General features: G+C 39.6%; 1 protein-coding gene across 6 annotated transcripts in view; it reads right to left on the reverse strand.

Annotated features, from left to right (window-relative positions):
• Positions 1–279: 279 nt before the first annotated feature.
• INPP5F (inositol polyphosphate-5-phosphatase F) overlaps positions 280–16,085 on the reverse strand; it is a 75,745-nt gene continuing 59,939 nt past the window's right edge. For 2 of the 6 annotated variants that reach the window (XM_088791829.1, XM_088791830.1), the window contains exons 14-19: positions 14,787–14,985; positions 6,679–6,750; positions 5,370–5,443; positions 4,825–4,953; positions 4,133–4,220; positions 1,262–2,549 (exon numbers count right to left, since the gene is read on the reverse strand). In XM_088791829.1, the coding sequence (XP_088647955.1) occupies positions 1,403–2,549; positions 4,133–4,220; positions 4,825–4,953; positions 5,370–5,443; positions 6,679–6,750; positions 14,787–14,985 (1,709 nt within the window). In that variant the 3' untranslated portion in view covers positions 1,262–1,402. Of the gene's footprint in view, positions 2,550–4,132; positions 4,221–4,824; positions 4,954–5,369; positions 5,444–6,678; positions 6,751–8,046; positions 8,885–14,786; positions 14,986–16,085 lie in introns of those variants that run through there. The other 4 variants (XM_019725297.3, XM_019725299.3, XM_019725298.3 and 1 more) reach the window with 4 other exon arrangements.

Below are 16,085 nucleotides of genomic sequence, written 5' to 3' on the forward strand. Positions count from 1 at the left end.
CGGCCACAGTATTTTCAAGAAAACTGATAAGAGCAGGATAACACATTTAGTTTCAGTGTTTGGGTTTTAAAATTTGATGTTCTGTGATCCATTTTAACCTTTTTAAAGTCATGAAAACACTTCAAGAGTCAAGTTTTTTTTTTTTTTTTTTTTTTTAGAAGTCTGGGACCAAGTGTTCAGTTACAGAAAACTTACCTTGCTTATTATGAATTCTTCAATTTGATTTAAAAATCAAACCATTATCTTTAAGATATTGAAGGAATTCTCATACATTGTCACTTTAAATTACAATGGTATTTTATTTTTAAATAGTTACAAGATTTGACACTTCACACACACACACAAAAAGATACCACTAATATATAAATAACAAAAGTGGAAATACTTATCAAAGTTACAACAGACATGTTTAGCTGAGAATCACTTCAACAGAGTAAGGCTCTAAAGATACCAAACCAATACTTGTTTGGAATGAAGAATGCAACTTCCTTAATGTATGGGGCTTACAGAAGCCCTGGTTCCATGTGGTCAGGGTTAGTCATAAAACCAATTTTAGCACAATCGTGCTTCAAACTATTTCCAACAGTTGTAATAGTCTATACAAGATGGGAAAGAATGCCCCCTACAAAAAAAATTAAACCTTGAGAGCTTTCAAGAATTACCAATATCCAATTAATGAACATTCTTACCTGAAAACAGCAAGATTAATAGGTGCTGGTATTCACATCTGATGTCTCAGGTTTTATAACTGACAAGTCTTAATCCTCCTAGACTTCAGGGTGTACAAGGTGGCAGAAAATTTTAAAGTTGTTTAAGTAGAATGGGGGGAAATTAGGATCAAATGGGCATATATTTCTTGACTGTACTGCCAATAACTCAACTTTTCATAGGGAACGGTTGAGCCATCAAAATTAAACCAATCATTTTTTATATTCAAATGCTTCTCCATACTAGTAATACTTTAAAATCTCTAAAAACTAAATGTATTTACCTTGTGAGGTAATACCCAGAAATGAACTGACAAAAATTATAAATAACACTAATCCTCTAAATTTATCCATGACCCTCCTTTGTGTGTACTTTACTCAGCCCACTCACCCACTCCAAAAAAGGTTCAGGTTATTATGTCTCAAAGTTAACTATTTCTGAATTACTTTCAAAGAGACAAACCGCTCTGTAGTGTATACGCTACTCAGGTCTACATGTTCTAGGATGACGCACTTCTGTTCTTCTGACACTCAAATTTGGAAATCTCAGGTTTACACTCCCGTTAAAACTTTTCCCAATAAACAGAATTTGTGATCCCTAGATTCAAAGACAGTACAGGTTAAAATAGCCTAATATGTGAATTCATTTTTTTTTTTCGATTAAAAGCCACAGAAGGATTCTTTGTGGCTAAAAACTAAATCTGAATTATTCGTGTCTGGCACTGTGTAAACATATTTTTAAGTTCATTTTGCTGGACTTCATTAACCATTTCAGGTTCTGCAGGGCTCTTCTGAACCTTTGCCACTGCAAAATTTATCCCCTGGGTTAACCCAGCTTGGGTCATGTTAGCAACCTGGACCATGGAACTTCGAATCTTTGCGAAGGGAGAGACGGCTCTGCTGCTGCTGCTCTCTGAAGGAGAAGGAGTTACATGGAGCCCTGTCTCAAGTTCAAGCATGCTGGATCCAGAGTCGGGGGTCTTTTGAGATACAACTGGTTCAACAGACAAAAACTGTGGGCCTGCTGCAGAAGAAGACACATCTAGTTGAGATGGTCGAGAAGGTATCTGTTCCATTGATTCAGATTGAGTTTCTTCATTAGAAGCTTGGTCGGCCATTTGATTGCCTTCCTCACTAACCTGCTGACAAGCAGATCTGGTTTCTGATAGCTGGGTCCTTTTGTCTTGTGCATCTTGGACAAATCTGTGGCAGTACATATCCATAGGCTTGGCAAAGCCACTCAATATGTGTATGTTGTCAGCAGAAGGACTTTTTTTCAAAGGAGACTCATAGCCTTTTCCAAACTCACTTCCATGAGCAACAGTGATCTCTGAAGGAGCATGAATGCTCATGTCGGTGCTACTGACAGACTGGGATCGACTGCCTCGTCGGGGTGCTGACGCAATAATACCACAGCTAGGAAGAACGTAGTCTATCGGCCCGACGTTCTCCAAAGAATTCGCTAGCTTCCTGTCTTCATCAGACTTGGAATTTGTAAGGAATTCATCCGAGTGGTATGAGTCATTATCTGAAGACATTTCTCCATCAGACTCTGCCTGGACTTTATTATCCATCACACCTGCGTTTTCCATGGTTTCAAGACTACTATCTGATTTCCAAAGATTTACTTTTAAGTTTGGCTTTAGAAAGTTAACTTTCATTTCAGGTTTTGTAAAGTTTCCAAGCTTTCGTAGGTTGCCAATATTTACATTGGATTTAGTCTGTTTCACCTTTTGATTTAGAGATGAAAATTTGCTCATTAAAAAGTTTTTCCCCTGGGCCAAAGAGCCTTGGTTTTGAGATCTGATGCCAATGATGTCTTCATGAGGTTTACTGCTCTTCCTACAAATTAGAAGAGAAAAAAGTTAATTCCCCATGGAATTCAACATACCAGTTCCAATTATTAAAGTAAGTGAAAAGTCTTTTTAAAATTGGCCCGTTTCTTGAAAACAGTGCATTGATAACCCCTTGGAGTTGACACTAGAACAGTAGTGTCCAACAGAAATATGTGAGCTGTAGGTGTGATTTAAAATTTTCTAGCAGCCACATTAAAAACATGACATGAACTTACTTAACCCAGTATATACAAAATAGTCATTTCAGGATATAACCAGTATTAAAAGATGAAATATATCTTATTCTTTTTCATACTAAATCCCTTAAACTCAATGCGTAGTATTTTACAAGAGGGAAGTAGCAGAAGCCTCTGTGGACAACACCGATGAGCTGTTCCCAGCAATATGTGGGAGCGGACGGCCTCGTTGCACTGCGTGACTTGAACCCCAAGTCCAGCAAGCAGGCCAGACAGCTCCCGTGTGTCCTCATCCTCCTCAAGCAGGCCGCCAGGTGCGCTGGAGAGCCCCCCTGTGCAAACTACCTTAATCCTGCTCAGTGACTGCTCTTCCTGGTAATTGGATTAATTATGTGTAATTCTTTTCACCCAAACCTTTCGTCTTCAGAGTTGATCACTGTCATTCCAGATTTCCTTCAACTGCATTCTAGACATTCAGAGAGGAAGAAGGGAGGGAAGCCTCCCAACAGGTAGCCTCAGCTTGTGGGTCTGTGTGCATTCTGAGACTAACTTTCTTCCTCAAAGCCAAACACCCCACACCAGAATCCAGGCTAGTCTCATTTCAAAGGCTCCACATCCTTACGTGGTGAGTGGCTACCATGTAAAGTGGCACAGGTCTACCACATCCACAATCTAAACCTCAATAAAGCCGTCTACACACATTCCAACTGCGCGGAGTTCGGGTAGAGGTAGGAGGGGGATGAATTCCGATTCCTTATGTTTCCTGTGGGTTACCTGAATTTAAAAAGGTTTGGGACATTCAACATAACTAAACTTCGTATGTTCTCCTTTGGCATTCTTCAGGACAGCTATACATGTAAAAAGTCCATGCTGTGTACAGTATGTATGGAATATGTCGGTATGTACGGCACTTGGTCATGCATAAAACTACCATGTTAAAGACCTACTGAAAAGATTCTCTCTGATCAAAAGACTGCACGATTTTTCACTAGATGACCAAATGGCTCTCTTTAGTGGAATGTGGACCATGAGTCCTCGTTAGATGAAAAATCCACCAATTTAAATGTAAAATAATGATTACGAGCATTATTTCCCCCAAATTCAAAAACCTAATGTTTAAAATACTATTTTTTTCTACAAAGTTATTTAAATTTGAGTGCTCCCTCCCTTCAGAGTTTATTTAATAAGTTTTAAAATATGTCACTTGTGGCCATAATTTTAACAAAAGGTTTACTTTTTCATCCACAGAAATTTGACACTTCCTCTCTAAACACCAACTCATTACCATAATGTGATTCCCTTCCCACCAATGTCTTGCAAATACTTTTAAAGAAGTAAGACTTTGGGTAATAATACTTTGATTCTTGAGAGAAAATCAAAGTGGTATACTTACCTCTCAAGTTTTTTCTCGATTATAGGCACATCTAATCCCATGGCTTGCTTGGTGATTTGCAGCATCTCTGCAATGCACTGAAGGGTATCTGAAACCCAAACAGAAACCACTTGCCAGTTTCTCCAAAAAAGATGCTGAAAAAACAGCAGTTCTAACTCAGAACCGTAAATGAAATTGGTGGTCTTAAATACAAATATATTTGCTACAATTTACAGAAAACTGCTACTTATTCATTATTCCCCTTTCTCCCCCACTAATTCAGAGTGTTCTAAAACCAATTTTAACAGAAGAGTAAATAAAGAGCAAAAGAACCAAATCAAGTAGAATTGAAAGTTGATTCTAACTCTTGTTTGTCCAAACACTGCTGGATGCCAAGGCAATAGCCATGCACAAGACAGGCATGATCCCTGACTACTAGTACCCACGAGAGGCGTATGTGGCAGGAAAAGCCCTGGCATCCAGATGGCCATACACGAGAATTCCCATTATAGATTCCCTTGCCCCAAACTACACCATCAGTTCCAATAACCTCTCTGCATTGCTGCGAACAAAGTTGCTATTTCAAGGGCTCAAATCACAAAGTTACTTCTCTAGATCATTCAGTTGGTAATGGTATATACTGCCCCCAATTCCATTTGGGCTTATAAAAGCAGATAAAAAGTTATCACTCAGTAATTTCATCTCTTCATTACCTTTTCCATCCTCTTCTGGATTGCGCATTACAGCTCTCAGTGTGTGGAAATAACCACTTGCTTCTTTGTATCTGTAGTGCAATCGCATACAGGAGAATTTTGGCTTACCAAAAAGGGTGGGTTCAGGACCTAAAGAACCAAATGAGTATGTGTAAATCTTTCACATAACATTTACTTTCTTCTATATCTTCAAAAGACCAACACATTCCTCAATTAGGTATTTAGCACATTTTTCGTCATAATCTAAACAAGAGCACATAAAATACAAACATTGTGACAATTTGGATTGATGAGACTAAAAACTTCGTCAGCCTCAAATATTTGAACTTTCTTGATCCCTGGGTTAGTCTGCACAAGGCCTGTTTATTATTAGGTCATATCCATCACTAATATATAAACAACAGAAGCGAGTCCTAAGACATAGACTACTTGTAATATCAATATCCCTTTCTGGTTCTAATAAGATGTTATATCAGTTGCATAAATAACTTGACCACACTTGGAAGAAACTGCTTTCAATGATTTGTTAGTATGTTAAAACTTACCTATTTCTATTTTTTCCAGGTTTTCTAGACTTAGTCGTTGATACTGGCTTACTTTATCAACTTCATCATCATAACTAGATACAGGGAAAAGAAGTAAAAATAGGATTAAAATCAAAAGCATATTTGGTTTGTCAGCTGAGGTATAATAGTAGCAACTACTATGCATTTAAAATCTTCCATATACATAGTTCAATAGCTAAAGGAAAACCAGATTATAGATCTTAAACTGAAATCAATTACAAAGCAAAAATAATTTCATTTTTATAAAAACTTTTACAAAACAAAACCCAACAAACCTGACACTTAACCTAAAAGAAAGGCAAAAAACACAAGAGACATATATACCGAAGTTATGTATTTGTGAATAGCAGAACAGATGAATCTGATAACCAAATCAAGAAGGAAAAAGGCTTGTGATCAATGCCAATAAGCACCTGGGCCTGTGACTAAAAAATGATGGTTCACACAAGGCCAAAAAAAAAGTAAACATTAGAAAAAGAAAACTCAATTCTGGCAAGGCTATGAGGAAGTACTTGCATTTTTGCTAGTGGCATTTTTAATTAGTATTTCTGGAGATAATCTGGCAATAAACCACAAGTCATATAATTCATCATCATAACCAAATGATGTAACCAAAATGATAACCTTGTAACCAAAGAGAAGTGCTTGTGTACACATGCATAATTATCTATATATAGCTGTATCATTCACAATAGGAAAAAAAAAACTGTTTCAATACCTAACAATGGGGAAACATTTAACTACCGTGTTTCCCTGAAAATAAGACCTAGCAGGACCATCAGCTCTGATGCATCTTTTGGAGCAAAAATTAATATATTATATTAATTTATTATATTACCCGGTATTATTATATTATATTATACTATATTATATTACACCCAGTCTTATATTAAAATAAGACCGGGTCTTATATTAATTTTTGCTCCAAAAGACGCATCAGAGCTGATGGTCCGGCTAGGTCTTATTTTCAGGAAAACAGTATGGCATAGTAATAAAAAATGATATATGGTCATTAATAAAAATATGTGGAGTACATCAAAATCTGGGCGATATACAGGAAATAGTACTAAATGCTAAACAAATATAAACTGATAACTAAAATCACATTTTCAAATTGATAAAAGGAAGTCTGAGTGATGTGACAGTTGTGTAAGGTAAAGGGGTTCAATGACATTTCTTAAAATATGTAACAAAACCAGATTTTTAAATTTTTTTGTTATGAATTCTGTAAGAAATTTACTCTGATTTTAAAACAAAATTAAAAGCTTTAAATCAATAAGCAACTTACTAGGCCACGTAGTAGGCAGAGTTAGAAAGCAGTAACAGCACATCCACATCTCTGTGAGTAGCATCAATGAGGCTAATAAACAAACGTGACATAGGCAATTAAATGTTTTTATTTTCATCTACATTTTTGCCAAGCTTATTTTTACAGGACAGACACTTATGATAAAAGATGGCGGGGGTGGGGGGGTGGGGCGCGGGCGGAAATCAATGCATCTTACTAATGAAAAATGTATACAATCTATCCATTTACAAATTTAAAAAGAAAAAGGGATCCAATGTGGGAAGCGGGTATAGGTAGAGGGAAGGATGAGTTGAAGAGCGGTCTCTTCTCAGGGGAGGTAACCAAGGAGGAGGGGGAATGGAAGTCAGGGGAAATGGATAATTGGCAGGGGGTGGGCTGGGGAGTAGACTATGGTAAAGGGGCAGGAATTGGGGAAAAAAGAAAAACGTTTTAAGTTGAGAAGGGAGAAATTGTTTAGATTAGCTCACACGACATAACCTTTGAAGTGACACTGTATATTTAGGGTATTTTTTACACTCATGTAGAATGCATCCTTTGAAAGAATTTTGCATAAATATAACATCTATGTGCAAAAATGGAACCAAGCCCAAGCTACTTTGCATTTTTCTTACTATAATTTTTAAGGCACAAGCAAACGTTTCCTTATTTTAAGTCCATTTTGCCAAATTTTACCTCCATTCTATCAAAATAAACGTTAGAAACTAGATGTGCTGGTGAACCACTAAACCAAAAACTACAGTAAAATACACGTCTTTGTAAGATTACAAATAAGAAAATGGGCAACGTATAAAACATACAAATAGTCAACAGATGACAGAATCTGAATACAAAAAATGTTAATCTAATCTAACATTAAAAGGTGGAAATTAATCTGCATTCTTATATTGGTCTCAAGATTCCATTATAGGAGTGGATAATCCTGCCTTAGACTTTCATACCTATTAGCCAAGACTTAATCAAAATGCTACTGAAAACAAACAGAAGAAGTCATTGGTAGATGGAATTTAAGTCACGTATTTATTTTAGTCTGTGGAAGAATGAGGTGATTGTTTAACCAGTAGAGAAAAATTTACCAAAACATTAAACTGCAGTATTTTACATCAGCACCTTGTTGCAGCATAACCCCAATAGTCTTAATTTAAAATAACAAATTCTCAATTTTCACTTAAAACAATATACCCCAAAATACAAAGAATGAGAGAAGATGCCAGGACCTGATAATACACACCTACTGATCCAAAACATGAGCACGAATCAATGGGAAAAATTCAATTATCCTGGCAGCTTCAGCAAGAATATAGAACAGCACTTGTAGAATGTAATTTAGTTTTGCGTACTGATACTTACATGCACTCTGAAAATTGTTGCTTGAGCCAAGACATAAAAATTACATCACGACACATTTTCATATGAAAAATATCACACTATTAATTAGTGTTACTTAAGCCTAGATCCCTATTTCGGCATTAATATGTACATCAGTCAGATATGATCTTCAGTCAAAAACATTATGCCCTTAAAGAAAGCACTTGGCACGTAACAGGCAGTCGAGAAAAATGTCAGCCCTCCCCGCCCTGCCCCCCGCCCTCATTTTTACTTAAGTTTTAGCTGCAGTAAATGTTTAATTTCCCTCCCCATCCACCCTCCCCCATAAACAAACCAAAAAGGGCACTTTTTTGGTTTTGTTTTTTTCCCCATATACAAGAAAAGCACACCCCTTTAGGTACTTCCCACCCCCTGCATTTGCAGCGCCGAAAGAAAAGTTGCTCTAGTCGTTTTTGTTTTCCCGCCAATCGGGCAAGCCTTCCTTCCACACAACGAAGACAAACACAGACAGGACCACATGCAGCCCGACCACGGCAACAATGGTGGCGTAAAAGCCACTGTCGTCAGGGGACATTAACAGGAGACTCTGGAAAAGGAGTAATTTACAAGAAAAATATAACCCAACAGGAACTTTAACCATGAGTCCGGCAAAAAGGAGAAAAATCTTGAAAGTCGTCGCCAGGCTGCTGCCTTCAGGCTTGGGTTCCGCGGCGCTGCCCGCGGCGTGGGCGGACCGCTGAGCGGTCGGGGGAGGCCTGTGCGAGCGCGGCATCTCGTCAGTCCGTCAGTCTGTCCGTCCGTCGATGAGTCAAAGCTCAAAGAAACCTGCACTCGACTTCACGCCTGCAGCGACTGCACTGACTGCGGCAACTGCAGAGTGGCCGCGCCAAGTCACACCCACGAACACGTCTAGCTTCGGGCCGCCCACTTCCACCGCGGCAGGCGCCCAGCGCGCATGCGCGGCAGGTCCGGGACCCCAGTCCTGCGGGGAGGGGCTCCGAGGTGGCCGCAGGCCCGGGAGACCCCGACGTGTCCTGCGAGAGTTCATAGGCGTCTTAGTGAAGGGCTGACCCCACTGCTAGAGGGGATCCTGGCGGGCGGGCTGCGGCACCATGCCCATCTGTGCCCTGAACCGTCACGTGCCTAAATGAGAATGGGGCAGCCTCGCTGCTCTACTAAAACCGGTAGAGAAGTGGTACTCCACTCTCGGTATAGAAAAAGCGGCTTAAATAGCGTGGGACAAAATAAAGAGTGGGCCTTGTGGACACGCTGAAGGACGCTTGGACAATGCGCGATCTCCGTTCACTTTTAAGATCCTTCCTCCCGCCTGCGGCGTACCACCGGAGCTAATGGGCTGCCATTCAACTCCGAGTTTTTCCTGCAGCAACTGGGGGCGCAAGGGAGTCGAAGGGAAAGGACACAGTAGCTGGAAAGGTTCAGTTTGTAGGTGTCAGAGGCTGTCTAGGGGAAAATAAACCACTCTGCTCAGTGTTTGAAGAGAAGAAGGCCTGGGGCCGGGAGTGGGCACTGGGGAAGCTCCAAGCAGATCCTGGAAGGAAGGCAGAAACCAAGCAACCAGTGCAGAGCTGTGCTGGACAGCTCCGGTTGGAGTGCGGGGAGGTTAAGAAAAAGGGACCAGCAGCCATTCCTGCTGCCCAGAATAAGACTGTTTTCAAACTGCTTGTCCAAACCTATTCTACCAGATATTTAAACAGGGTTGGCACTGCACTGAGGCGAGTGAGGCACTGGTTTCTGGCGCAATGTTTAAGAGGGTGCAAAAAAACTCAGCCATCAATTGTTAGTGCAATATTTTCAAAAATCAAAATTCATGCAAAAATATCATGATGAACAAAACATCAACATTTTAAATAAAGATAGGGTCTGACCCTGCACTTGTACGACACTGTCTCACTTGCTTCATCCTCATCCAAGCCCTGGTTCCTGTAAAACTTGTATTTACAGAAAACATGGCCCAACGCAACAACAAAAAGACAACCCCATTTTTAAAATGGGCAAAGGATTTAAATAGACATTTTTCTAAGGAAGATTTATAAATGACCAACAAAGCACAAGAAAAAATCCTCATCATCATCTGCCACTAGGGAAAGGCAAATCAAAACCACTGTGAGATACCACTTCACACCCACTAGCATGACTACAATTAAAAAATGGAAAATAACAAGTGTTGGTGAGGATATGAAAAAACTGAAACCCACACACATTGCTAGTGGGAATGTAAAATGGTGCAGCCACTGTGAAAAATAGTTTGGTGGTTTCTCAAAAGTTAAACATAGAATTACGCATAGTCTGGCAATTTCCACTCCTAGGTCTATATCCAAAAGAAAAACAGGTGTTCAAACAAAAACTTGTATATAAGTGTTCACAGAATCACTAACTGTTAACAGCCAGAAGGTAGAAACAACCTAAATGCCCATCAACAAAATGTGGCATGTCCATCAACGGAATACGAGTCAGCTGTACAAAGGAATGAAGTTCTTAAACATGCCACAAGCATGAACCATGAAAAAAATGCTAAGTGAATGAAATCAGTCACAAAAGGCCATGTATTACATGATTCCATTTATATGAAAAGTCCACAAGAGGCATATCCAAAGAGACAGAAGTAGATTAGCGGTTGCTGAGGAAAGGAGGTGTGAGTGATAGGGGAGTGACAGCTAAAGAGAATGAGGCTTCTCTTTGTGATGATAAAAATGTTCGAAAATTGACCATGGTGATGGCTGCTCAACTCTGTGATTATTCTAAAAACTACCGCATTGTACATTTTAAATGGGTGAATTGTATGGCATATGAATTATATCTCAATAAAGGTGTTTTTAAAAACTATACGCACAGCCCAGGAGTAGATGGCTGACGCAGGCAGGTGCCAGCTGCTGAAGCCCCCAAGCCTGAGGAGCTGAGCCCATCCATGGCTGGGCCCAGGACCTGAGTCCCCGCAGATATTCCCACAGCTACCTCTTGCTGTCCTCCATCAGGGGCCACCTGCTCTAGGTCCCCATCTCCAGCTCAGTTAATATACTGTACAAAGGTTCTAGAGCAAACTCAGCCCAAGAGCAGGTTTCCAAACATCTCCCTTCAAGAGAAAGAAAAAAAAAACTATCCACCAGGTGGAAAATCTTTAAGCCTTGCAAATGAAGACAATACCAGTGGCAAATTGAAAGAAATCTTAGCAGTATTCGAAAGGATAATACCCACAAGACAAAGTAGAGAGGGGCTGATGAGAAGGGGAGTCCTAAAGAACTGTCTACTCCAGATGGGGATACACAGATAACTTTGGAAATTCAAATGATATCCACCAGCGAACAACCCACCTAAGAGGAAATGAAGTGAAATCTGAAGATGGTAATAATTCTGAATCTGAAAAAGCACTACCTCTAGAAGAAAGGGCACATGAGAAGACTTAAGACCATTGTGAAACACTGGTAGCTCCTATTCCAGTTCCTCCAAAGCCCAACCTAAACCCCCAAGCCACCTATGCCTCTTAAACAGGGCCTACGCTGGGGCCAGCCACAGGGTGATAAGGTGCCTCCCATTAAAACAAAGGTGCCAGGACTCTGGGTAGGCAGGCCATGGCCTGAGAAGTTACTGGTTCCAAAGCCGCAGCTTCACTACCTACTCTATCCATGTCCCTCTATCCCAAAGCTTCAAAGGAAGTCGTTTCTAGTAAAGCAGTAACAGTAGGGACTAGCAAAGGCAAGAGAAAAGCTAGCAAGCAGCCAATGCCTCAACCACTGTCAGACACAACCACCTCTGGTGTGGTCAACTTAGAGGAGGTCCTCTAAGAGCAGAATGGAGAGTCTCAAACCTGGGCAGTCTGCCCCTGTCATCGAGGAGCAGCCACAGACAAATCCCACAAGTCTGTGCTTCCCTGGCCAGCTTCCCCATCTTGACAAGCAATACATCATTCCCTCAGCCACTCCTGTTGTCCTGGTGAGCAATGGACCTCCCTGACCAGCTCTCCTTAGACCCAAGCCAGTGTCTGTCCTGAAGACCTGACACACACAACCATTCTCCACCAGGCACTAGCTTACATGGTGCCACAAACAACACAGGGAAGGCAGCACCTCAGCCAATGAGACCTGGGTTGATGGGCAATCTTCAGAACCTTTCAGTGTCCTGTAGGATGAAGCTCAAAGGGTATCACTGGACAAACGAATCTGACACTGATGGGTCTATTTTGTCCACCAACGACCACAAGGAAGAAGATGAGGATGAGGATGTGGTGAATGTGCTTTGGCGGTAAAATAGGCTGTGGGATACTTTCACAATCCAACTTAGCAATATACCATCTGAGAAAGACAAAAACATCTTGCAGTGACATCTGAAGATGAGAGGCAGGGAATCCAAGAACAAATTGGAAATTAGGAGATTTAGCCGAGGCCCACAACTGAAGAGTTAGAGCAAGGAAATATCCTAAAACAAAAGAATAAAGAATAGAACAAGAACTAAAAATATAACCAAAAGACAAACTCCGCAGAAAACTCGGGCTGAGACCCACAGTGGCAGAGCTACGTGCATGAAGGATCTTGGCGTTTAATGAGTGTGGAGAGGTCACTAATTTGAGTGTGACCACAAGGTACACAAAGCGCTGGGCCAGATTAAGATCTACAAACAAGGCAGCAATAAGTATAGAACTAAATGCACTCACAAGCACAGAAACGGAAGCACACAGTGGTTCCATCGTCCATCATGAAATGTGAAACTATTTGGGAACAGACACTGATCATCTTTAGGGGCAGCACCATTTACTAAAAACCTGACAATACACTGGAAGTTGAAAGCTTAATTTGTGGTGAAGGAAGAGTGGGCTCTGCTTTTTTGTGAAGTGCTCCTCACTTGTACAGCCCCAATGGGGCCAACAAGCAAAGGGAAAGATGCAGTAACAATGGCTGTCTATCATGTGTTATTGCTGTAAGTTATTCTTGATCAGGAGCTTTCACCAAAGAAGATGAGCAGAAGACAATCCTTGGCTCCCTGTTATCTGAAAGTGCGGGATTAAAGAAAACAAAAGAGGGCAAATGCTGGGCACTAGAGAGAGGTGGGGGCCAAAAAATAAAAAAATACAGAGAGAGAGAGAGAGAGAGAGAGAGAAGCATTTCATCATGTTAATGAAGAAAAGTGACAACTGAAGCATGATTGTATTTCTAAGGTAGGCATTTGGTATCTAATATTATGAGATTTGAGAATCTAAGTACCCCACAAGGATTTGTTAAAGACCTGATCCTAGAAGACTAGCTGTTTCAGCATCATTTTGGTGCAATACAGTACCATTAACTTATGTTGTGCCAGTGACTACGGTTGCCAGAAAGAAGTCTCAGTGTTTTCAATCATTTTTTTCTTAAATGCAAGAGACTTCTACTGACTCTTAATACTGTGTTTCCCAGAAAATAAGACCTAACAGAAATAAGCCCTAACATGATTGTTCAGGATGACAGCCCCTGAACATAAGCCCTAATGTGTCTTTTGGAGCAAAAATTAATGTAAGACCTGATCTTATTTTCAGGGAAACACGGTAAGCGAGGGTACACAAGTTTCATTGCAAATTTTAAATAACATAGCTAAATACACTGTACATTTTTTAAAATACTCCCAACCCAGGTTACCAATTTTACCCAAGAATAACAAGACTAGAAATCAATCAGATGTAATGTGACCTTACAAAATGGTAGTCAACTTTAGAAATAAATCTTTTTGGTCTTTCCCTATTTCAATTATCTCCGAAGTAGAAATAAAAGTACCTGATCTAAGGAAGATGATACTGACAATCAGGACACCTTTAAAATAATAAAGTGCAAAGTTAAAGCTCAAGCAAAATGCAGGCATGATAGCTGCAATTATTTCTGAATGGGAATTAAAAGTACTACCTTTTTTGGGGGGGTGCTGGATTAAATTTGACTGCTATTACAAAAGAAACAACTAAGGTACATGAATCAGAAACTTTTTACCAAATGGATTATAAAAGCACAGAAATTTTCTGCTAAGTTGTGTGTGAGAACAACCTCGTCTCTTATTTTAGGAGTCTGCAAATTGCATCCATACATATAATATTGACTACCAAAATGAAATAATCCATGAAATTAATTAAAGTCATGGAAGGTTTCCCTGTGAACCGATAGTCAATATTTTTAAATTCATTTTAACATATGTAAATAATATTTCTCATTCAATTGTCCTTTCAAGCTTGTTTTATGCCCCTTTTATTAAAAACACATGAAACATAAAATAAGACAAAATCTAAATACAGCCTTTTAGTCTCAGAGCTTGGTCTAGAATTTTCTGAAATATTTCTAATTCATAATATTGAAAATTATAATTGGATGATTTTGTTAAAAAATGTTAAGCATTAGTTGGGCTATTTACTTAAAGAAAGGTCAGACCCACTTTGCAACCAGTCAAAGTAACTGGCATCACTGTACCTCTAGCTACACTCAGTTATGCACGTTAACCTAATAAACCTGGACTCAGAGGGGGAAAAACCCATGCTGCCAGCTGCGAACCACAGTTTTACAGTTTGTTTTTTATATCAAATATTGCATTAAAATATTTCTTTTCGTTACTGAGGTTTTCAGTGCCCCCTTCATCATGCACCTAAGTGCCTCAGTTAGCTTGCCTTAGTACCAGTCACGTATTTGAAAACTGCCATGCACCATGCATCCATGCCCACAGCTTTATGGACAATTGCTAGCATCAATTAGGAAAACTTAACATCAGACATTTAAATGTTACCAGACACTCCAACTCACCTGGGGTCACAGTCAATGAGGGCCCAACCCCCATGGAACTTTTCATTATCAGGCAGCAGTAACTTCATGTAACTTTGTAAAAGCTGGCTAATTAGTTCCTGGTGGCTCCTCTGATTTTCCTTATGCAAAGCTTCATGCTCTTTCTCCTTGTTAAATATGGAGTAAAGGTCTTCTGTCACTGGAATACCTTGCATCAAATCTAGAGTAGAAAGTGTTAACATCTATCATCCTTAGTCTACGAATATACTTTCAAAAAACAAAACAGAATGTAAGACCTAAAACCATAAACTGGTATAAGAAAACATAGGCATAAGTCTTTGAGACTCTGGATTAGACAAGTCTTGTTTGGTTTTTGTTTGGTTTTGTGTGTTTTTTTTAAGATAGGACACTAAAATCACAAGTAACAAAAGAAAGACAAACTAGACATCACCAAAATTAAACTTATGTTTCGAAGGGCAATATCCTGAAATTGAAAAGACAATTCACAGAATTGTGGCACGTGGCTCACGCTTGAACAAATCATTATAACCCCATTCCCTACTGTTGTTTGGAACAATGAGACAGGAGAAGGCTTCTGGGAAAGACCTGCCACCATTGACCCTATAGGGGAAGCAATAACCCAGGCTGCTACTGGCCTATCTCTCTTGACCTTGAAGAAGAGATGCAGCTTCAGAATTAGGATGAAGCTGATGCTGTGGATGGTTGACTGCAGAGAGGGACACAACCTGAGTCTTCAAGGACATAATGAATCACTAGATCAACCAGTAGAAAAAAGGTATCTTATTTTCCTTGAATAAAGTGCTGAAATCCAGTTTTTCAGTCAGCATGCACCCTATCTATGGCAAATGAACCAAACTTCTTGACACCAAACTTCTCAAAATCCTCAATGGCCTGTGTCTCGGCCCTACTATTCTACTATTTCATGTATGATAAATAATGTTAAAAAATAGGATGTAAAAAATATTCTCAGAGACCATAAAACAAGCGGTTACATTTGGTTCTAATCCAGAACATTCTATATTTATCTTAATCCCATAAGGTAATATTTTAATGAAAATTAAATTTAAAACATGCCAGGCCATGAATTCCACTGAGTAATCTACCTTCCATCTACTCTTCTAAAAAATGATTAAGAATTCATTAGGATAATCTCTAAATTTGAAACCCTAATATCCTGTTAAATCATGCTTATGGAAAGGATAGTGTATTTGTCCACAGCAAGAATATACGATAAATGTCCTGGAGAAAAAGAAAATCATCTCGTTACATCTCGCAGCCTTGAGTAATGGAAAAACAAAT

This window comes from Rhinolophus sinicus, chromosome 15 (genome assembly GCF_057876585.1).
Source record: "Rhinolophus sinicus isolate RSI-liver-muscle chromosome 15, RSI-T2T, whole genome shotgun sequence".
NCBI lineage: Eukaryota > Metazoa > Chordata > Mammalia > Chiroptera > Rhinolophidae > Rhinolophus > Rhinolophus sinicus.